Source organism: Gavialis gangeticus, unplaced genomic scaffold (assembly GCF_001723915.1).
Source record: "Gavialis gangeticus isolate Ggan-Ray unplaced genomic scaffold, GavGan_comp1, whole genome shotgun sequence".
Classification (NCBI taxonomy): Eukaryota; Metazoa; Chordata; order Crocodylia; family Gavialidae; genus Gavialis; species Gavialis gangeticus.
In genome coordinates, this window is record NW_017729001.1 from 9,368,948 (window position 1) to 9,393,704 (window position 24,757).

The 24,757-nt window shown below is 41.3% G+C and overlaps 1 protein-coding gene across 2 annotated transcripts in view; it reads right to left on the bottom strand.

The window, feature by feature from the left end:
* The window catches only part of TAOK3 (TAO kinase 3), a 155,755-nt gene that overhangs the window by 47,655 nt on the left and 83,343 nt on the right, over nt 1-24,757 (bottom strand). The window contains exons 9-13 of one of the 2 annotated variants that reach the window (XM_019506764.1): nt 24,133-24,224; nt 20,940-21,033; nt 20,044-20,125; nt 9,852-10,019; nt 5,278-5,484 (exon numbers count right to left, since the gene is read on the bottom strand). In XM_019506764.1, coding sequence (XP_019362309.1) covers nt 5,278-5,484; nt 9,852-10,019; nt 20,044-20,125; nt 20,940-21,033; nt 24,133-24,224 — 643 coding nt within the window. The remainder of the gene's footprint in view (nt 1-5,277; nt 5,485-9,851; nt 10,020-20,043; nt 20,126-20,939; nt 21,034-24,132; nt 24,225-24,757) is intronic. The other variant, XM_019506765.1, reaches the window with a different exon arrangement.

The window sequence follows — 24,757 nt, forward strand, 5'->3', positions numbered from 1 at the left end:
GATAAATTATTACCAAACAAAAGAAGTGGTGGCTGGAAAGTACTGGGTATTTCAATGCTGAAATTAGCATCCCAGCAACAGCTCTGTAAAGCAGTTGGATAAAATAACAAAGGACTTTAGGAAAAAAAAGACAACACCTTTACTAACTTTTTGTTTGGGTATAATGAGAATGGTGTTTTTAACTAATGCCAAGCCTTGGAGCTATAAAACATGGAAGTGCTCTAAGTCCTGTCACTTGACATATTCAGAGAGGACAATGTACTGATGTGCCATAGTACAATGGTTCTCAATTTGTGGTACATGTACCACCAGTTGTATGGAGACAACCTGTCAGTGGTACGTGTTAACAGATTTATTATAATTATTTTATATGACAAAAAATGTGTTGGTGGTATTTAAGGTTGTATCATTTTAAATTGGTGGTGTACAATCTGCCAAAGTTTGGGAACCGCTTCCATAAGACAGATTTGAGCCTCATCAGGTGAATGGGGTGGATGAGAATAAGTCATCTATTATGTGTGAGCAAGAAGTGGCGAGCACTGATGGTGTACTGTTGAACACTGTCTTGGTAACCATTAATACATAAGTCTTCCCCTTACAGTTAATGCTAAGGGGTAGCTTAAATACCACCTCTGGCTTTGACCATGGCAAGTTACAGCCAAGTCAACATCACTTACAGTGAAGATGGCAACTGGAACAGTGGCATACTTCCTAGCGCCACTATTACATTGAGCTTCAGCATTTTATGCTTCCCATGGCAGCAGCATCTATTCCCCTATATGCAATAAAGGGTCAGTTACTGCTGATTAAAACCCCATCTTTCTGCTAGCATTATTCCAATGTCCAAAGGAGGAGAAACAGGTACCACACAGACAGAATGGAGAAGCCTCTGCAATACTCAGCACTTGTGATGCACACAACACCCCATTTGCTGCCTATCTAAAGCCAGGAAAGATGATAGTGGGTGCATCTACATAGGCCATTAAGGTGTTATGATAAATTCTGGCACAGTGTGCACCAGAGTTTATCACAGTGTCTTAATGGCACACGTAGATGCTCAAACTGCTGCAGTCCAGGGCACACTGGGGGGTCAGCCCAAGGCTGCAGGAAGCAGCGTCAGGGCTGGCTGGGCCACAGGAGTTCCCCAGCATGAGAAGCCCTGTGGCTAGAGGGCAGGCAGGGGTCTGGTCCCCTGCTGCATGGGCTGACCAGGCACAATGTACACTTGGGTCAGCATTTATACATGTGTTTAGGTGCAATTATTTTTGTCACAGTAAGTGAAAATTTTTTCACAGTGGTAAAAACTAGTTTGTTGAGGTTTAATAGCATCACATGTGTAGACTGGTGAGTTACACCACAGCAAATTAGTTTACTGTGTAATTAAAGAGCAGTGTAGTTGTAGCTGTGTAGTTATACATGCACCCAGTTAGTCCTCTAAAGGATCCAAATACTCACACTCATTTTGCTTCAAAGTGTGTTAATTGATGTTTATTCAGTTTTAGTTTTAAATTCCTGTATCATTTCACTTTGGAGAATGGAGAAAATACAAAGGTTAATTACATTTCTTTTCTTTTTTTTTTTTTTTTTTTAAATTACTTCAAGATACAGCCTTTTCATCTGCAAGAAAAGTGTTATTTAACCTGGAATTTTTAACCTGAACTACTAAATAAATGCCTGAATTGACTCCCAAAGGGCCCTGGCCAGGGGACTGTAACATGATCTTTGGAGAAAGAGACAGAAGTACAGTTATACAACTCCCTCTCCAACAAGGCAGACCCACCCTCCTGAGGCTGGTTTTTAGGGTTCTTCTCCTTGACCCTGAACATACAGAGCATAACAAGAAAGGGTCTGACATTCTCACTGGCAAGTGAAACTGTAGCTGGCTTGTATGAGAGGGACAGAGATGAGAGAGGTATCTAGATTTCTATTAAGAAATATGCTGGTGGTCACTGTACCTCTTGCAAGTACAGATCTGCTGACCTGGTGTGAATGAGGAACAGGAGGGTGGGAAAACCAAGCTCCTGCCTGACTACCCCGATACTCTACCTCCATTTTGTGCCAAGGACTTTGTTGCAGCCTGTTAGAAAAAGTTGGCTCAAAGTTGATGTAAAGGACTGCCCACTCTGATAAGAGAGGGCTGGAACTAATTTTTCTTGCGAGCTGGAAGGGCAACCACATATAGGGTCTGCATGGGCTAAAGCTGCCACTGTTCTGAACACAAACGCAGACCTTACCAGACAGTGGCTTCCATTCTGCATCAGAGACTGTGCGTTTGGGAAGGGTACCCCTTGATGTGTATGTGTTATGGAGTGATCAGAATAGTCACAGGGACCTCAGCCAGCAGAGTTTCTGTAACCAGCCAAAGCGAAACTAGAGCAGGAGCAGAGGTCATTTTACTTATTTAGTGGCAACCAAGTATCCTCTGCTGTATATATGAGTATCTGCAGCTATCTAATAGGAGTGAACATCTCAAAGTGAGTCTCTATGAACTTGTGCTAATTCAACATAGCATTGTAGCTGTTAATAGCTTCAAATCTCTGCAAAGACACCCAAACTTTGCTCAACGTAAATCTGCCCACGCCCAAACCCTGCTCCTAGTTTACACTAATAGGAACCAACTGCAGTTCCCCTCCTGACTACCCAGAGGAAGCTGCAGCATTGCATGATGGGACCTGTAGTTCTCACCACACCACTGATTTGTTTTATTTTAGATGTATGATCTTGAGAGCACAGATCCAGGAAGAGACTGAAATGCTCATAATATTTAGTCCTGATTTGTTTAAAAACATTACTAGCCCATATGCCATTCTGCCAATTCATAGCATTTTAAAAGCTTTCAGATACATGGGACTGCATCACTGTTCTTCATTTTTTGAGCACTACAGTTTGTGTGGTGCTCCAGCTTGTCTTTTAGCACTGTGCAAACCAAGCCTATGTTCACTACCTGATGAATAGGGAAACATGATGACAGCTTAGATCTAGGCAGAAGTCCAGAGCACTTGTTTCAGCTGGTGCTTCCCTCTTTTCCTTCAGAAGTTGATTAAATGCAAGTTGAAGATTTAATCTAAGATCTGCACCTATGTCCTGTCCCACCCTGGCTGGGGTTTAGGTTCTGAGTGGCACAAAGAACTCACTGGCTCCAGAATGCCTTCTTGGCAGCTAGAATGAGGGAGGGTTACCCAAAATACTTCTGAGCAGTCCTCACAAAAGCCTTGTTAATATATGCAAAGAGCCACCCAAGTCTTGAATTTACACTACCCAACTTTTCAAAGGAGGGCACTTTGCAACATTTTGAAGACAAGTGTTTTAGTTTCAGATTTAAGTACCTACAGATAAAGCTGCTGTTTTAATCTGATTTCTATTTTAGTCTCTCATATATATTTATTAGACATTTATATTTCATTAGTATGCATGTGTAGTTTAAACACCCTTCACTGAGAATTATTTTCAAACACAGAGTTAAAAATATATGCAATTTTAAACTACATTTTTTCTAACTTTGATGCTACTTCATACTGCAGCTATTCTGTCCATTCACCTCTATACAAAAATACAGCGGAAGACCATAAAAAGTTAACAACAACCAACTTATATCAGACAACTATTAAATTTATAAGCATGGGGAGAACAGCAGTAATGTCAGATACCGTGCACTAGTAACTGATGACAAATGATGACTTTAAAGACAACCTCATCAGAAAGAACAGAAAACCTTATCAACTAGGCAGGAACACATTTAAATTTTCAGTGATCTACACTTGAGCATATGTACCTTGAATCATAGTTGTGAGCGAATGTGCAGATCTCCCCTTCCTTAAGCAATGAGACAGCCACAGCTTGTTACTTCCCCACTCAAGCCTTTCACACAATGGCAGTGCACAACAATACATTTATGCAAGTGCATTCTTCCCTACCCACAAAAAACCTGAACTAGCTATCTTACCAGTAATCTAATGCCTTTAAATCATGAGCAGGCCATTAATACTGCATATAATCAATGAGCTAGGGCTAGTAGTTTTAAAGGAATTAGGAACTTCCCTCCCACTGACATTGCCTAGTGTTATATATTTTCCATCTCAAAGACACTGGCAGCTATATACAGATCCAGAAGGATTAACGCACAAGCCTTAGTGATCTATGTGCCTAGGAAGTATTGTACAATTAGTACAAAAAAAGTTTTATTCTGAAATTAAATAGAAACTCCATCCCTATAAAATAAATGCAATTCATGCCTGCTGAGAGAGTTGCAGAGCCTGTATTTTCATGACTTGCATTGACATTTATAAAACCAGTAAAAGCCTCATTGTAACCTGTGAAAGCAATCATGCACATCAGCCCCTCAAACTATTTTATACATATTCTTGCAGCATACACAACAAAGTCTCTGGCACATTTTCTTCACTCACTCAGAAGGATCTGTTTCACACCCCATATGTATTCCTTTTAACAACGGCTCACTCTGAAGATGAGGTTTCAAGCATATTTAGGAAGAATGTAAAACAAACATCTTTTAAACTTCTGAGTAAACAGTGGTACTTGTTGGAAAATGGAGAGGACTACTAGGAGAAGGCTGACCCTGCAAATTTTTTACCAGTAATTTTCAAATGTCACAAACCATCAGTGGATCAATTTGCCTGGAAGCATAAGCATTTAAATGGTTAAAATGAGGCTATGCTGTTACAATGTCACTGAGAAATTCACACTTCTGTTGCTGTAGTGTTTTAGCTCCTCTGGCTGTAAAGCAGAGATATAACTTTTGAAGCTCCCTACAGACTCAGTCCCAGAATTAGAACCTCCATTTTGCTGTCCACTAAGTATGGAAATTGCTAGGAGTATGTACAAAGAGTCTTCTGAAGGGAGATCCATATGCATGCCAGACAATCACAACTTGCGACTGCTAGATAGTTAGTGATCCCTTCAAACCATGCTACAACACAACTGCTCAGAGGAGAATGAGGGCTCGTGTTTCAAGCAAGCATAAAAGTGCAGAGGCATCGCAGGGTTAGGGTGCATGCATATCATCTGCTTGGACTGTCCATGTACTGACAGTTCTACCACAGCTGCACCCCTATTAGCACTACCTTGTTATTACTTTTCAAACATCCAACTGCCAAAGCCAGAAAAGAAGGAACAGCGAGTCTCTGACCACCTTGAGGACTAGCGAGGGAGTGCACAAGAGGCCTTCCACACATTGCTGCATTAGGCCTTAAGCAACTTGACCCAATGTGAGCTGTAGCAGAGACTGCAGGAAGCTGCAGAGAGCACCAGAGAACATACCTTCTTGTGCACAACAGAGGAAGTGGAATTAATTGTGCTCTCGTCGTTATGCATCATGACCAGTTCAGGGCTGCTCTCATCCAGGACTTCCTGCATGCTGCTCACACTGCTGCTCTGACTGCCTGTGCTGACAGACATACTCGGGATGGAATGGTTGCTGCCCAGACTGTCCATCTTCCTACTCAGGTTTGATCCATGCTCACTGTCCTATAAAATAAGGGGCATTGGTTACAAAATACTGCTGGAAATGAGCTACCCAAATACGCTTCTGCAGTGGCCCAAGTTGCTTTAAAGGCAGTTCTGCAGAAGTACAAGTTCTCCATCCCTTACTTCCTGTCATCTAAAAGCCTCATGCAAATGTTGCTCTAACGTAGTAAGACGCTCTGTCTGGGACAGTCACTTTCTCCTCATTTACCCTGAAGCTATACCATCCAGGTCTCCCTCAAATTAAGAGCTGGGCATTGCCACCATTTGAATAGGAGACTTCCAGGGGATGCAGAAATGCTTGTGGCAGCAAGATTAGTGTTTGAGACTGGGGTGCTCTTTCCTCCAAGTCATTATTGTGAAAAATGCCCCCATCCAGGTGCTGTGTGTCAGAAAAGACTCAGTGACTGTGTTTGCAACCATTCAGGATTCCACAGTACTTTTCATAGTTAATCAGCAGGTATATTCCATAGACTTAAAATACCCTTGTCCTTTCAGTTAAGATGCAATTCATTGTAAGTTCTGATGTAGTGGTTTTCACTTGGAAACTCTTGACATCTCCACAGAAGAGGCCATATTACAGCGATCTGTGTGTAGCATAGCAAGTTTAATTACGTGATCGCACAACTATTTCTCATATAATAATTAACCTTTCTTTTTCTTCTAGGGACTGAAATGCACCAAGATAAAGTCCTCTTTCACATTCAGCACAGCTGCAAATAAAATACACACCTTGATTTTAAAAGACAGACAGAAAAAAAAAAAGATCTTTCCTCAAAAGCCTCTGCCGAGGGGCGTGAAAGAAAGCGTCCACTATCAGCCCCACACCCCGTACCTGCAGCTTTAGTTTAACTTTTCTCTGGCAGAGGCCTAAGCAGCAAAAACTACTATTGCTGTATTTACTCAATTATTTTAATGTGCATTCCAATATCCAGTAACTGATTTTTTTTTTTTGTATACAACGTGCAGCTTTCTTCTCAAGAATAGGGCATTTTTCTTCCTTGTCCACAGATCACTATCTTATTGGATCAGGCTGTGCTGCAATGACTTACAGGAGTAAGTATGTCAAAATGACTGACAATATAATGCAATAGCAGCTGTTGGTGAGAGTTCTCCATAACGATCTCAGGACTCTGGAAAACTCTCCAATCCTGGTTCTAAAATACTTTTGATCAGCCAAAATTCTTGCGACTTTTACTGCTAAAATACTTTTGATTGGCCATTTAGCAGGGCCTACATTTTTTTCCCTGGCCTTTGAGGAGAGCCAGGGGAGAAAAGTTACTAGCCAATTACAAGTTTGTTACTTGGAGCAGTTGTCTGACAAGGCAGTAAGTTGACCAAGATCTGTATTTGAATGTGTAATTTTAATCAACGGACAGGTTACTCAAAGCTGCGTATGGATGTTTTTTATACTAAAGGGTATAAAAGGGTATATACTAAAAGGTATAAATACACAGTTCAACTGACATATGCAACAAAATAAAAATTTCCAAGAAGCTGATCTAAGGTTGCAGAAGAAACAGCATCTTGCAGTATCTGTGTTACAGCACATCGCCATGTAATTTAAGACTACACAGGCAAAAAGGACAGGGTTACGGTTGCATGTATAAACTTAATGTCTTTCTTCCTGTCTAGGTATCTATACCTGTAACCTTAACATTTTAACAGCTAGTGATAAAGAGTCCTTTTCTAAAACCAAAATGTTTTTATTGGCTACACAATTAGGTGCATGTTGAGGAACATCTTCCCCTCATTCCCTAGAAAGCATCTGAGGGAAACTATCTTGCTGTGGACCTCAGTAGGTGGGCAGCTTTTACTGACAAGGTGAGCAGTGACCAAGGCAAGGGTTAAATTCTGTCCTGGCTGGCCAGGTTAGACATGCACACATGAGCAATGTGGCCTTTCTTAGTGGCATGCAAACTTAGTGGAAAAACCCAGCATAAAGCATGCTGCTAGTGTGCAGGACATGAACTTCATTAGAACATTAACTCAAAGAAAGCAAAACCAGGTGTTACTAGTACTCTAAAGCACTTAGTGAGGAGTGCTGGAACATTACTTCATCCCGCTAACTCCAATCGGCTAAACAGTAGAATGAAAAAGTCTCTCTCCTCCTTGGTGTTCTTGTATCTCCTTGGTTTCCTTCACAGCAAACAGGCTCAGTTGTGCTTCTCAGTATGGGACTGCCAGTAGGTTGTTTCCAATTGTTGTCCAATGCCACTTTGGGTACCTTATCCTGTTTAATATACCAAGAGCAACACTCCATTCCCCTCCAAACCCAACATGTTTTCATTTGTCTTTTCCTTTTTCCAAAATAGGTCAGCTGTACTTTACAAGCACAAAATATAAGGCCCACACTGAACTTTGGCCTCCTGCAGATTTTCCTATGCTCCAGGAGACAGGTAACAGCCAAGCAATATCAGTTTACCTGGGGAGAAAAAATTCCGGTGCACACTAAACTATTATGCACTTATTTATCCAAATGTGTCCACGTCAAGTGACATTCATTTTCATTTCATATCATCAATTGAAAAATCACCCGTTGCCTTCTCTGCATCACAGTTAGAGTCAATTACTGCAGACTGATTAAGTGGGTTGTTTATAACAGACAGCTTGAACTGAACTGGATTTTAATTTTGTGTCTTCATGTTGCTTTTCCATATGAAAACAATGGTTTTCCTTTTTTTTGTGCTAGAGAGCTTTTTAAAAGTCCAGCTGCTCAGATGATTTTATTTTCAACTTGTGATAGGCCAATTACTGTATATGAAAGTCTCAGTAACTGGAGGAACATTACAATGGTGACAGTAAATGGGCTCAACTGCATTTATGAAACAGAAAAGCCTAATCTATCAATTGCTAACAATGTAGCCCAACAATTTTATGCTGGGAAGCTAATTAATTTGTACCCTTCACTCACCTACCCCTGTAAGTTTCAAGGCTCAGATACACTTCAGCTATACCTTGCAACTCAGAGCCAAAATAAAAGGTCCCTTATTATGCTTTTAGCACACTCTTGCTTTTCCTATGGGCTTTAACCCTGCTTCAGGGCCTACACTACAGGTGGCTGAAGCCCATAAGGCTTTCTTTATTGGCTGGGAGGATCTCTATTGAGTGAGGTCAGCTGGCCCCTCGCTGCTATTAAAATGTCTTTTTCACTCACAGGCATGGTTTATATTTAAGATCAACAACACCCACTGCAATCACAAGTTAAATCTCTTCAAACTTGTTGCTTAAAACTGTTATTAGATTCTTAATTAACCCTTGCCTTAAAATAAAAACCATTTCAACTTTGCCTCATTCTCAACCTGGGCAAGCTTTGTAGTACACCAGAAAGAATTGTATGTAGCCCAAGGTAAGCAGGAAAAAGGAAGCACACCCCAAAACAAAGGATCCTTCATGTTGCAGATGACAATGGCATTGGTTAATATACATAGTCTCAGCTTCAGAAACTCAAAGGGCTTCACAATTAAGTCCTATGTCAGCTATATCCTATTTCCACCACTGGTGAAATGCAGCCACCCCTAGAGTGGAGTGCAGCTTCTGTTTACCACCACACTCCAGCTTTGGGGCAGAAGTTAAGAACAATATTTTATTTAATTTCGGCCACTAGCCTTGTGATGGTGGTGGTTAGGCAACACTTCTGTTCTTTACTTGAGGGCAATTCTGGAAGGTCTTGGAGCACTGCTGTAGTCTTCCTCTGCAGTATTTTTCCTTACAGGGTTTTCTTGACATCCATTGATGAAGTGCGCACACAACCAAATGTGGGGATTGTGCTTCAAGATTTTTCTTCTCTTGAACCTGGCACTAAAAAACCCCAAAACTCGTATACCCTACAGAGGGTTGGGAGCATAGGTCTGATCTGATAAGGTATGCAGAGCTAAACTGGCCAAGCTTTAAGGGAACTTATTTCCTACTATCCAAATATATTCAATGCGTTTGGCTGGCTAGCCTTGCCCCTCCAGATTTGATTTTACTTGAACTCTCCCTGACCTGGCCCCTAAAACACCTGTGTTCCCTTTCAAAATCTCCTTTAAAAACCGCTTGTTCTGTAGCTCTAAAACCCAAGATTGTCTTTTGAACAAAGACTACAAAGTTTTCAAGTCACCAAAGTGTATGCACTCCCACCCCAACCCAAATAATTGTATTCTCTTGTTGCCGTGAGTCTTATGCTACCTCACCGTTTCTGTTGAATCATGTGGTACCTTAATTACTTGGACTGCATTTACACCTAGATTACACACACACTCTGAGGGACAGGGCACTTTTCAATTGCTCTTGTAAGCATACAACCTGCTTTTGAAGTGTGTAGCTGATAGAATCATAGAATATTAGGGGTTGGAAGGGACCTTAGGAGATCATAATAAATATCATACCTCCTCCTCCTCTTGGGACTCTGTCAGCGGGCCGTTCCGTGCTTCCTGGAAAAGGATTTTCTTCATTTTCCGGTACTGAAGGTTATCCAGTTCACGTACTGCATCCTTTGTCCTTTGTATTAGGTCAATTAGAACTCGGGATGGCCGGTCTCGACGTACAAAGTCATGCTGATTTTGAAAGAGAAGTAAAATATGGCCTGAGACACAGCACCAGGGTGTTTTACCCAATGATACCAAGCTTGATTTTTAATCCTACAGTAAAAGTCACAAGAAATTAGTTATCACTGTCAGGGGCCCAGACCTCCCAAACATATTTAGTAGCCATTAGACACACAGTACGTGTCAGCAACATCAAGTGAACACAGTGGCCGTGTGATAACCTATGAGGTGTAATAGTCAGGTTCCAAAATATTTTGTTCAGTATTGCGAATTCTACTTGTGCACAAGCTGTAGTCATGTGCAGGATACAGAGAACTATGGCTGGTCACTGTTCCATGTGAAAACCATCACAAATTAGCAACTGACCTACATGGGAAGTCTTCAACTGGAGGCTGCATTAGATATGGAGTAAGGGACTTGGATTCTACTTACAGCCCACCACTGATCTGACCCTAAGCAAAATCTCTTCCCCTCTCAGTGCCCCTGTTTCCCCTCTGGCCTCTTGCTTGTTTTGTTTCTTTAAATAAGAAGTGATTTGGGACAGCGGCCATCTGTTGTTTTATCTCTACCATACCTACCACAATGGGTCCTGTGGCTTGGTTGGGGTCCATAGACAACAGTGTCAAACAAACAAAACTTGTTCCTCATTGAACAAGCATTGTACAAAAAAGATGCCTCCTTTATATATTTCAAATTCACAAAAAGGATTGGTGAGAGAATTATGGGCTTTGTTCTTTTGACAATAAATCAATAGAACAATCAGGTCCTTCATTCTTAACCTTTTTAGATTCATGGCACCCCTCCTTAGACTCCAGTTATCCCTCAGAAAACGCCTGATCCTAGTTTCCCCTAATTTTTTCTGACTACAGAAAAATACTAGAGCAATTCTTTTGTTGCAAAGAACTCAGGAAGACCATAATAAGCCATAATGTTTTTAACATTCTGAATTTCTATTTGAAAACTCTGGGTTTGTCTTGTGAATCATGTTTGCACACCTAACAGCGCTAGCATTGTACAACACCCAGTAACATCCTTGAAAAAATCTCAAGGCCCCCTAGTTGATAATCACTGCTTTATACAGACCCCAGTTCTGGAAAGCAAATGAAGGCACATGTCCCTCTAACTTTAATGACTTCAGTAGGATGTACGTGCGTGCTAGAGTGCTCTCTTCCTAAATAGAAAATAGATATGCTTTCCTGAATTGGGCCACAGACAATGGAGTATGATATTATTGCTTAGCAGCCTTTTGTTTCTAAATGAAATTTAAAACAAACAAATGTAGAGTATGCATTGGCTAATGTTCTGCATATGATCTCTGCAGTAGCATATGCTCCTTAAAGGTGGCACAGTAAAATACATTAGCGAGTGCTCTAAGGAGCAAGTATTTCCAACACATTTCTAAAAGTGAGAACACTGAAGCAGAGGAAATAGATTCTGTCACCTGAAAACTTGCCACACCAGGTCTGACGTTCCTAAACACTCGCTACTAGGCATTGCAGAACCACACTATGAAGAGTCTTATTGATGTCCATGGAACCTGTTACAGAGTCAGCCCTACCAGAGGTAAACACAAGAATGACGGGAGCCCAACATGAGCATAAGGAGCTTCTAGGATGCCTCAAATTCAAAAGGAAAGCAAACAGAGAATGGAAAGGTGGACAGATGACCAAGGAAACAAACCAGGAAGTAGCAAGAATTTGCACACAAAAATCAGGAAGACAAAGGTTAAAGAGTTGCACCTGGCAAGGGAGGTTAGAGACAACAAGAAAAGGCTGTAAGTACACCAGAGAGAAAAGAAAGACCAAGGAAGCTTTAGGCCTATTGTTAAACAGCCAAGGTGAACTCTTAACAGAAGATGCAAAGACAGAGTTTCTCAACAGCTACTTTGCCTTAGTCTTCACAAAAATAAAAAAATTAACCTGCAACCAAATACCTAATAAGGATAATTTGGATATGAAAGGGGACAAGCTGAGGGAAGAGATAACAAGAGAGATGGTCAGAAAGCTTTTGATGGATCTAAATGACTTCAGGTCAACCAAGCTTAATGAGCTTCAGTTTCATGGTACTGAAGGAACTGGAGGAGATCTTGAAGCCCTTGGCAATGATGTTTATGAAGGCATGGGAAACAGGCAACGTACCACAGGACTGGAAAAAGGCCAGTGTAGTACCACTCTTTAAAAAAAGACAAAAAAAGAGGACTCGGAACTACAGACTGGTTAGACTTACCTTAATACTTGGGAAGTTATTGGAACATATCCTTAGGAAGTCCATTTACTAGCACTTAGAGGAAGAAAGGCTGATCACAAGCAGACAGCTTGGATTTACTAAAAACAAATAGTTCCAAACAAGCTTGATCTCCTTCTCTGACAAAGTAACTACTTAGGTGGATAAAGGCAATGCAGTGGATATAACATATCCGGACTTCAGCAAGGCTCACATTACCTTCTCATAAAAAATAGGGAAACGTGGGCTACAGAAAACTACTATAATAGACAAGTGGTTCATCAATAGTCACAAAAAAGGGTAATTATAAATGGATCCAGGTCAGTATGGCAGGAATTTTCAAGTGGAGTCCCATGGGGGTCTGTTCTAGACCCGATGCTGTTCAACAAATTTAGTAATGATTTGGGTGCTGGAATAGATAGCGTCTTGAGGAAATTTTCAGACAACATGAAACTGGGAATGATTGTGAATGTGTTGGAGAACAGGAGTGCAATTCAGAAGGATCTTGATAGATTAGAAACCTGGGTTGGAGCTAACAGGATGAAGTTCAATGCTAGTAAATTCAAGGTACTACACCTTGGGAAGATTAATCAAAAACACAAATATAAAATACCTGACATTTGGCTGATGGCAGCACTACAGAGAAGGACTCTAGGAGTCTTGATAGATCACAGACTCAATATGAGTCTACAGTGTGATGTAGCTGGACAAAGGGCAAATGCAGTTTTGGGATGCATCAATAGAAGCATTAGGTGTAAGGCACAAGAGGTGATAGTACCTCTTTACTCAGTACTGGTTAGACCTCATTTTGAGTATGATGTCCAGTTTTGGACTCTACATTTTTAAAAACGGACATGCAGAAGTTAGAGAGGCAGGTGACAAGTGATAAAGAAGTTGAAAGGCAAGTCATACAAGGAGAGGTTGAAGGAAATAGGAATGCTCAACTTGCAGAAAAGGCAGTTCAGGGGGACATGATAAAAAGCCTTCAAATACTCAAAGGGTTGCAATAACGGAGAGGGAAAACACTTCTCTCTTTCTACAGGGAGCGGGAAGTGGACCAATGACTTGAAGTTGCAGCAAAGTAGGTTTAGATTGAATGTCAGGAAAAGCTTCTGCAGAGCGAGGCGGTGGAATAGACTGCTAGGGAAGCTGTGGAATCTCTATCATTGGAGGCGTTTAAGGAGAGACTGGACAAGCACTGGTCAAGCATGATCAAGGAAGACATAGCTATGTCTGTGCTCTGCTATGGCTATTTCCCATGCTTCTGGGCTTTTCTGGTTGCCACAAGACACCAGAAATGAATTCTGTTCCCCTCACCTGCTGCTGTGTCAGGGTTTATTTCTTTTCTGCCTCTCCCAGAAGAACTGGTGTTGGCTACAGACAAACCTGGGTATTTTGACTATGATGTAGCAATGCTCCTGCCCCTCCGTTCAGGGTCAGACTGTTTGTCATATTTAGGGTCAGGAAGGAATTTTACCCTATGATCAGATTGGTACAGACTGTGAGCGGTTTTGACTTCCTCTGTAGTAAGGGGAACAGCCCTCACCCTTTGATCTCTAGAGCGTATTTTTAACAACTCACATAGCAGCAGGACATTGGTTGCCATTGCCCCCTGCTTTATCCTGTGGCAGGTTAAGTTATTATGTCTTGTGATTGGCAGGGCTAACTGTGTAGTTTTACTAACAGGTTGGGAAGAGACTTTTATTGGATGGTTTGGTTAGGGATGATGCTGACTCTGGAAGGGGGTTGAGCTACTTGACCTCTGGGCTAGGTCCCTTCCAGCCCTATTTTTCTATGATTCTATAACCAACTGCTTCCAGAAGGAGAATATTTCTTTTATCTGTAAATGCAGATCAAAGCAAAGCCACTGAAATAATCTGGTGATATAAATATGAAGATGATGCAGTCTATAAAACAAGAGCGGCAAACACAGAGGACCTATGAGGATCAGATGAATTTGCTTTGATGATTTGTAAATACAAATAAAAATTCTTGCCAAAAGCTTATTATTAATTTTAATTGAATTCTACCTAGTAGGCATTTGAGGGTATTATTATTATCAATGAAGATGCCCATTCATGTCAGCATCAAGGTATCTTTCACTATAACTGAAGACAGAGTCCTTTCATAAACAAGGCAAGATGAAATGTTTCTGAGGCCCTGCACAGCTATCTATTAATTTAATTTTCTTTAAATAGCATCAACAGAGGCAAGCCAAATTCACTTGCAGCAAACTCTGGGCAGGGATGTAGTTACCATTTTCATTTCACCATAGAGACTTAAAGTATCAAATCTGCACTTGAGACAACATGATTGAAATCTTGCAAGTGCAACTATGAATCCATGCCAAATCCCCCAATTCAGCCAAGGGCTTAAGCATGTATGCAGTTCCATTTCACTGGAACTAACTTGATACTAGGAGTTAAACCAATGTTTAAGCACCTCACAGAATCCAGACCTGTGTGAGACTGCAAAGTACATGCATAAAATGACAGAGCAAAAAAAAAAAAAATAGCATTCTTACCCAGGCAGAACAGGACTGCAACAATTTACTTATACTCTGTTACTGCTTACAGACCCCAAAATGAAATTGAAGCCCCATTGTGCTTTGCCTGGACCCTACCCTAGAGTTTACTATCTAAACAGATGAGACAGATTAAGGACAGAAAGAAAAAAGAGTGGTTCAGCAGGAAGCAATGACTTGGCCCAGTGTCTTAACAGGTCACCTGGCAAAGCAAATAATGGGAATTTCATTAACTAAGCTAAGAAAGATGTAACAAACAGCAGCCTTGTAATTCGATTCCTTTTTCTAAACTTTAGGGTGAAATCAGTTGCGTAGGTGGAGTCCCATGTTTTGGTTTTTACCCTTTGTTCCTTTAACAATAATGATCCCATTTAACAGCTGACTTTTTACACATTCTTAGAAGCATTTAATTTAAAATTGACTTGGAGTAGGCTTCCATAGGAAAAAGTACTACCACAAAAATAATCTGTGTCTCCTCTTACCATACACAATAGATAAGGCCCGAAAGGAGGAAAGATCTTGTCTCCCGTAATCCGAGAGGCTATAGGGAGGACTGCTGGAAAAGGGAACATGCTACAGATAAGCCCATAGGAGTCTAAAGCCAACTGAAAGGACTTAAAATATACCATATCTAGGAATGCCAAAACAGCTCCAATTGTTTATACAGATTCCTACCTGAGGTACCCATGAAATCATAACAATTAACTTGCACTCTTAGTAGACAGTAGAAAGATTGCTAAGCCATATGAGTGAAACATCTGGAAACTAAACATAAACCTATTAGCTGGTCAAAGGATTACCAGGGTGCTCCGAGTGGAGCCAGAGAACAAAATGCTGGTATGTGCTGTACAGCACATACACAGATCACAGGGAAAAATAAACCAGGCAATGAAGAGAGATTGAAAAGAATGATTTATCAGCCTTTACCTGGAGAGCAAAGACATAAGGGTTAAATATTCCACATGATTTAAAACAACAGAAATGAGTGCAAAGCTGACTGCACAATACAGAGTGTATATTTTCGATTTCTCACTTCGAGAACCAAGAGACTCAGAAACATCCACGAGAACACATTTTACTGAGCTGAAAGAGCAACAAGAGAAGCCATAAAACAAAGGCTGATTGGTAGCCTTAAAACAAAATCAGCCTCAAAAGACTGTCACGTAGGCCCAAAGCAGCACTCTAACCAACTGTGCAAATTAAGAGAAAATTCCTGCAGAGCTAGTGACTTCTTTTTGCTGCAGTATTTAAGGAAAAACGGAGTCCTGTTTACCTGGTGTGGAACAGCAGCATGCCATGCAGTTCTCACCAGCGGCTAGGCGCTGCAACCAGAAATATAGCAGGGCCACTGATCAATTTTAAAGAAAGGAAATACTTATAAAAAAAAAAGGCAGCAGCAGCCTGATGGAAAATGGGCTGGACAAAAATGTTACATGTTCCTATGGTTTAAAGAAATGCTGTGCCTTGAATTTCCCAAAGTCAAAGCCCCTAGAGTTAAAAGCAGCTCTTACACTTTTAGGTAGGTTATAGCCAAATGACTCAGAGTTGAACACTTGACTTATCTTTCACTATAACTAACTTTGGTAAGCTGGGGACAGAGATGCCTCAGCATGTGTTGCCTCTCCCAGTCTTATATCAGAAGCCATAACAATGAGGAAATATTTTATTTGTGAAACAAATTTTAATTGGTTTGATTGGGAGTGAACACTGGCAAAAGACCACAAAAAGGGTAATATTAAATAGAACCATTATCAAGGTTTGGGGGGGAAGAGACATCTGGTGCATTAGAGAGGATTCACTGCTATGTTAAGTTTTAAACTAACAACTTCATCAATAATTTAGAAAAAGAGTTAGAAGACATGACAATCACAGAGATTCATAGATTTACAGATGTTAGGGGCTGGAAGGGACCTCATGAGATCAATCATGATTCCATTTGGAGGAGCTTCTAGCACCAGGCAGGACAGAGGAAGAACTAAGAAACAGAAAGATGAGAGAGGGGAAGAAAAGAAAAGGAAATTCAACTTGAGAAAGGAAATGTTGGGGTGTAGGAGGGGGCAAAAATGCTAATACAAACATGCAATAAACCTGATAAACAGCAAGGCTGGGGCCAGTGGTCAAGGAATTAGACAAGGTGTTGCAACAGCATGGCAGCCAAAAAAAAGGCTAGTGCATTTTGGGGCTGCATACAAAAACACAGTTACAGCAATTAGGAGCAGAAACAACCCCTAATGGCCCTTGCACAACCACTCATGAAACTTGCTGTCTGCAGTGGGCTTCTTATTGCCAGAAAGATGTGTCAAACTGAGGAGCTGTAGACAACTACCAATGACCAGGAGGGCTGGCAGGACTGATTTAGAAGAAAAATGTGGGCATGTTAGCTTGGCTGACATAAGGCCAAGCAGAAGGGAAAAGGATATAATTATCCATCTAAAGGGTGAAAAGAGCAAGAAAAGAGAACTATACATATTTACAAGATGATATTAATGGGACTAACAGCACAACACTGAAAAAGGACATCTGAGGCTGAAAATCCTCCAGACACTTAAAGTCTGAAAGCCTCTCTAGAGAAGGGACAAAAGCCCCACTTTTAGAGCTTAAAACTAGACTGGACAAAACCCTTCAGAGTACTTTCACAGAACAAGCACTCTCAGGCTTTTGAATCTCTAATTCCTGTGTTTCTTTGATTAATCAGATACTACCTGCAAATCTTTAAGGGCTCAATCCTAACCATGTGAAGTGCAATGCAGTGGTGCATGCTGGAGAACTAGCAGGCTTCACAAAGGTGCAGTAGCAAGTCTTCCTAGAAACTCTGGGCTGCTCACTCAAAATCTAATGCCAACTACTAAAAATGCTTTTTTAGATTTCTCACAACTTCTGCAAAGGAAGCCTGTAGCAAGCTGCAAGCTTCATTGTGAACTGGGAAGCTTCTCTTGGCTTTACAGAAAGCTAGTGTTTTTCTTCATGGGAGAACATGTGCAAAGGAGAAGTGGGATGCATCAGTAGGCTAAAATGGACAGGGCTGTGTCTGAAGCTTCTGGGCAGAGCATTTGTTATGGCAGGAGATAGCACAGTAACATCCCATGTCTGATATATCCTGCTTGGTTTTAAGTTGAGGTTTTCCCCATGCTATTCCCAGAGCCCTACATCATGACAAAACTCATTCCAGCCTAAGGACCCAGAGCTCCTGTGACTCAGGACACAAATCCTGATTTTTAGTTCCACCATTGCCATTTCATGAGCCCACAAACCTGGCTGACGGTTTAAACAAGGTCTCTGGGGTACAGAAGTCCCCTCCCCACTTCTCTCAAAGCACTGGACACACATGCTTCTAAGTCTTGTGTACACAAAAAAGATTACCTATTGGCTGAGCTGATTTGCATCTGAAACAGATGCGGCTAAACTAGCTGGATGTGGTTTGCCCTTATTTACATTCACTGTAAAATTATGCTCAGCACTGATTGGGAAATCATGAGTAAATAAATCCCTTTATCCACTTGCTGCTGACAGGCCCTTTCTTCAGCTAGGGAAAATATTATATGCAGAACTAATTCACAGAGCTTACAACTTATTTCCCATTCAGCCTCTATAAAGCCCACCAGGATATACAGAAACAGGAATCCTGTGACCGTTTCCAAATTCATTCTTTGTTGAACAATATAATCTTTTATCATGCAAGCTTCCTGTATTCCTCTCATTCCCTTATTCCTCACACCCTGAGCATGGTGTTGTAGTATGACATGCATTTAACACAACAGAATGAAGTCCAGACCATTGTGCATCCTAAGTCTCCAGCAATTCAAACAGTGACCAGGCTTCTGAACTTCAAATTAGCAGCCTACAATGTTTTGAAGGAACAATACAGCCAGTCATCAAAAACAATTCACAGAACCAGCTATTTCATCTTTAACAGGATGGATTTTAAATACACCTATTAACATTCAAGGCTGCTTAAAATGCAGTGCTTTACAAAGGTGCATCAACAGGTGTGGCAGCCAGTGATGTCCATAAAAGCTGAAAAGGTTTCCTTGTACAGAAAGGTGGAACAAGGCCTAAGAGTCTTTGCTACATGTGGGTCAATGTCAGGTAAACCACATCTGTAGTGCAATCTTATTCTGCAGGACACATTTAGGATTGCAAATCAATAATTCATGCTAGCAAAAGTCTGTTGGCTAAAGGTAAAATTGACCAATGAATGCATTCAGGACTCAGTGAACTTTAAAGCTGCCTTACAAAATTCTACTGGCCCCAATTTATTTTTATATTTTTTTTGGAAAGGGCTACTAACATTTCACTAAATAAGCAGAGGAAGTAGGTTCTGGACCCACACTGGAAAATTTTCAGATAATTTTACAAAGCTGCTTCAAAAAAGAAAAAGGGGTATTATACATTTTGGCTGCTTGCAGATGTTAAATAAACATAGTGCTTTACTTTAAACTTCACGTGCTCCTGTGCCGAGTCCAGCACATACCCAGAAAAGGCAGTGCATTATTAGTTGGACCCAGCTTGCTCAACATCTGTATAGATCAGGTGCTTTAGTGTGGCTTTTTTGTCACTTATCTAATAACTGACTGGCTCAGCTAATTGGCTCAGCTGCTTTTTCCAGTAAAGCGCATTTTTTTAACATCTTCAAGCAGCCCTTTTGGTTAATTAGAAAGGGGCTGACAATTCTTTCAGTCAATCCAATCCAAAGGATTCTCAAATGGTCCTCACTTTGCAGCACCCATCCCCCATCAACAGTCTATAAATAGGCTAGGACGAGATTTCTCAACTTGTGGGTTGCGACCCAAAAGTGGGTTGCAAAAATATATGAAAGGGTTGTGAACAAACTTTAAAAATGGATCGACAAACTTTTAAAAAATGGATTCTTCTTTAAAGGAGAAAAATGTGCGAAACCATGGCTTTTTCCTCGCAGGCAAGCAGAGTTCCAGCCTGCAAGGGGCTGCTTGGGGTCCCCCATGCCCCACACACCCACTCAACCACCCTATTCACTGGGGGGCTGGGGCCTGGAGCAGCAGGTCAAGAGTGAGTTTCACTGAGTTGAAACTAGCCATCAATGTTTACAAATGGGTCCCGGTCCAAAAAAGGTTGAGAACCACTGGGTTAAGAGACATCCTGTCTGCTCTAGTTCTGTAGAGTCTTATGAGTAGCTGGCTATAGTACCCACATTTTTGGCCATGTGACAATCGCATAGAATATTAGGGTTGGAAGGGACCTCAGGAGATCATCTAGTCCAACTATCCCCTCCCTCTCTCCAGCTTTGCAAACAGAAATCTAAGAAATTACCCGTAACAGATCTGTTGATGATGGCCTCTCCTGAGGTATTTTCTGCAAGCAGTAATCAACAAATCCCCTAAAGGAGTCTGACCTGTAAATGAAAAGAGATTTAAAAACAAAAAGTAAGTTCAGGGTCTAAAAGGAACATGAGGTCCCTTCCAGCCTTAACATCTATGAATCTCAGTGGTACAGCTCCTTTTTATCCCTTCATTTCTGACATTTCACTATATGTGACACTGACGCCGTAAAGCACTTCAGACGCATGCTTACTTCAACAGGCGTAGTAGCTGTAGAGGCTGAAGTTAACAACTTATGCTCTCGGTGCCAAAAGGGATTACAGAAAAAAAGTCAACTGCTATCAGGGATCCAGGTTCTTACGCACTATCCATGGCTGCCTGTGCTCTGCAGCCATCTTCACCTCCGTTCTGGCAACAGATCCCTTGGATTCTACGGTGCTCCAGACTGGCACATGGAAAGTTGTGGCAGCTTCAGAGAGGTCTTGTTGACTTTATTACACAAAAAGAACTACGAGTCCTGCATTATTAAAGTTTTGATTATTTAAAGCAGCCCCTAGATTTTCACTTTTCTAAATGCTGAGTGTAGAGTACCGAAACTGCATTGTAAACGTTGCAAAAGCAGCTGCAGCTTTGGACACATGGGTGGTTTCTAAAGCTATGTAATTCCATACCGAGACTGCAACCCCGCCAAAGTGACAGCAAATAAAAATGCCTACCTAGGAACATTATATACGCTGTAGGACATGTGGAACATGACAGCACCCAGTCAATTGCTGCACAGGAAATAAGTATTTTTCTTGTTGGATATTTATTATATATAGGTTGACAAAGGATTTTCATGGGGCTGAAAACAAAACCAAAGGAGAAAACTGATGGTAGCTCTCTTACCATTCATTTGACTGTAACATAGGGGAGTCATTCTGGGCTATATGATATAAGGCACTCATTGCATTCATGTTGAAAAGGGGAGGTTTTCGTTCCGCTGGAAAGAGAAGAGAAGGGAGAGATAAGGCAGGTCTTGAAGGAAAGGGAAAAAAGACAAGTAACTATGACAAAATGCCACTGCTAAATCAATAGCTCATTGCTGTCATCATTATACATAAACCAATTATTTTAATCTCCTAGGTTAGTTGAGGACAGTCACTGAAGGAAAGCTGTTAGTCATCTGAACAGTGTAAGGGTCAGATCCTGGGAGAACAGGATTCAACATGCTAAAATCAGAGGGTTTCCGGTAACTCCCAACCTAGCTACATCTCCCAAGTCTGGTCTCTTGCCATAAATAAAGCACACACCAACGACCACAGAACTCAAAGGCATAGTATACCAAGACACGGGAGACCTGCTAGGAAGAAAGCTATGTACTGGCACCAAAAACCCTGGGCATAATGACTGGTAAGAGGGAGAAGGGCTTCTCATAGTGGTTTCCTTTTAACTACAACCAACTGGTAGAGAAAGACAATACGTCTGCCTGGCCGTTGTCTGTGCTAGATTTCTTTTCAGCTTCCCTCAGACAGAGTTCCTCCTGGCCCTGCTCTTGTAAAAAGGCATTCAGATACCTCTTTGGAGTGCCGAACAGATGTGTGTGAAAACTGAGTAAGGATAGTTCTCACCTCTGTTTCAGGTGAGGCTTGCCAGTCAGTCAGCACAGCCAGGGTTTTAAAGTTCCAGTGAGGACAAAGCAGAATAGTCCCTTGTCCAGTATAGTTTTGGCTTCTGGAGAAGTTGGGACACCCTCATCCCACATTACACAAGTCTGACACAAAGTATGTTCAGCTAAGTCATTTCCTCCCCTTGCTACCCTGAACCTGTTTATTTAAGAAATCACATCTTCACTCAAACCTGAGACTATATAAGAAATTTAATATTTTCCAAGACGATGATGACTTGCAAAAAAAATACTGAGTAAATGGGTTCTGAATTCCATAAAGGCTTTTTTTTCTGGGAAGTCCCAGTATAAAGTAAGCTTCAATGTTTTTGTGAAGCGGTATTACAATACCCATTCTATAACTGGGGAAGTAATATGGGAGGTTAAATCATGTGTTCAAACCCACACAGTCAAATACTAGCAGGTCTGGGAAGAAAATCCAGGAATTCCAATTTTCCATTCCATCCTCTAAAACACAGTGTCAGAATGACACCAGTTCTGGCAGCTGAAATGCAAGACTAGAAATTAGGAGCCATCATCAGAGAGCATGAGAGATGGTTGCATCACAGTCAACATTTTCCCCTATTTTCTGTTCCCTTTACTAGGCCAACTGAATGATCACAGAAATATTTTCAGGGAACTTGCCCTTTGAGAGGTCAATTCTGACACATTGCTACAAAAACAGTTTTGAAATTAATTCTTTTTCTTTGAACAGCACGTTATAATGAGCACTATTGTTTTAAGTACCTGCTGTCACAACACCATCTGCTTGTGCTCCCACAGTAACTGTCTGCAGCATGCACCCAGTCCTTGCATTCAGAACTCTATTTTTGTTGTATATTGGATGAAATACTGACAGGCAGCCCATCTTCAGTTTTTGGGTTTGGGGGCCAAGAAATAATTGAAACCCCCTTTGGGTTTTTTTTGTTTTTTTTTTTTTACCTATTCTCACTGGTACATGGAATACCTAGGTATGGTATTTAGCTTAATAATTATTTTCAAAAGCCAATTTATAAAAATACCAAAAGACATGCTACCATATGTATCGTCTAAACATTACATTTTTAAACAACAAACAGAGAGCGTTTTTCACAACTGATGACCCACAAGGCCCTCCCATGGATATGCAGAAGTACATCAGTGGCATTTGTCCTACAGAATACTAAAAGATATGTGACAAATCCTTAGCAACAGGTAATTTCCTTGCAATTCAGAGATAAGGTGACCAAATCTTAAGTAGGACCTCCCTCCTCCCCAGCTCCCCCCGCCAAACCAAAGACCCACTTATCTAAAAATGCCTGCACGTGCACGTATGTATTTTGCTTTCTAACAATGAAAAACTATCATAGCCGAGCTGCATTTTGAAGAAGAAGTTCAATGGAGAGAGGACTTGGGCCTGTGAACCTCAAAGGACCTCAGCTCAGACTGAAGGAAAGAAGAGTTGAGGGCATGGAGCACCTTCTTGAGGCATGCTCAGGAATGCATTAGGTCAGGGATTGGCAACTTTTTGCTACTGCATAACCCCGCTGCAGGCGGCACCCCCAGCAATCAGCAGATACTGCCAAGGGAATCAGTAGAAAGATGCAGGTGTAGGGCCGCCTCTGCTACTGTAGCTGAAGCATGCTGTTAATTCCCTGAGCTGCCATGAGCTGGATCCAATCTATTCCCAGGCTGAATCCAACCCACAGGCCATAAGGTGCTGACCTCTGCATTAGATTGAGTCCAAAGTACTTCTCCTGCAATGACTGAAACCAACTCTGCTGTGGGCTTGATCATGTTTCTGAAGGAATTAAAATGAAAAGCCAGGAATGGGAGTAATTGAGATGTACTGAACTACTTATCAGAAGGTGCTCTAATACAGGGAAGCCCCCTCCTTCAACGTGGAAGCTAGAGTATTAAGCCTGCCAATCCCTGATTACACATGGCATAAACCAAACACTTTATGCATCAAAGTAAGTATCAATTTGAGGATTAAATGCATGTTTGGGGTGGTCTATTAAGGGTTTGTATTGGAAAACTGGATTGAAGAATCACATTTACAGCCTTTTTCTTTTTCTTGTCCTTTTTTGAAGGAATTTTAGTATTCTGTTAGTTACAGCAGATTCAGGGGCATCCTATTCTTTCAGCAACAGACTAACTGCCAGAACCCAACCTTGACTCCAAAATAGGAGACTAAACAAACCCTACTGGTGTTGCAAGTTATTCCCACACCACACCAGGAAAAACACAGATGAACTAATGGTGTGACTTAATTGGCCAGTGTGAGTGAAGTGTTTAAAGGCAATCATTTAGCTGCAGTTTTCCAAGTGTGAGGTTTTTATGTGTTTATTTAAAAGTTATAAATCTGTCCTTTGTATGTCCCCCAAAAAAATGGAAGTCACAAAATCAGCTTGATAGGCACCTGGCAGCTTGGAGCAAAATACTTTATTTACTCACCCAACTCAATACATGTGATCCCAAGAGACCATACATCTACCTTTCCATCGTATTGTCCTTCGTCCATAGCCAAGATCACCTCTGGGGCCATCCTAAAAACCACAGCACAAAACATGCAGATTATGGAACACAAATCAAAATTCAAAACATGTAACTTTAAAAAGAAAAGATGCCTTTGTTATCTTCAGCAGTGCAGCTGGACCCAGAACTTAAAGAGTCAGCATGGAGTTGAGTAAAGCCATGCTGAAAAAAAAGTGCTCATCTGCATTAGCAACTCCTCCAAAAGGCATTTTTAAGAAAGGAAAGAAAACAAGGGGCCGACTTGATGGTCTTGCTGTTAGCGCGACATGCTGGCACATGGAAGACCCACACCAATCTCAAAGGCATTGTACCTGAAGTCAGCCAGCAGGGGCTGGAAGTGTCCTAAAGGCGTCCCTTTCACTCTCACCAGAGATGGTGGGTTTTCCACTGGCACACCAGAAGAATTTTCCAGTAGACATGTGCAGCCTGTGAGTACAGCTATGAAAGTAACAGGGGAATCTGGAACAAAGTGGGGAAATATGGCGGTCCAAAATAAAGAGGGGTGGGAAAAAAAAAAAGCAGTGGACCCAGCCTGCAAATGGTT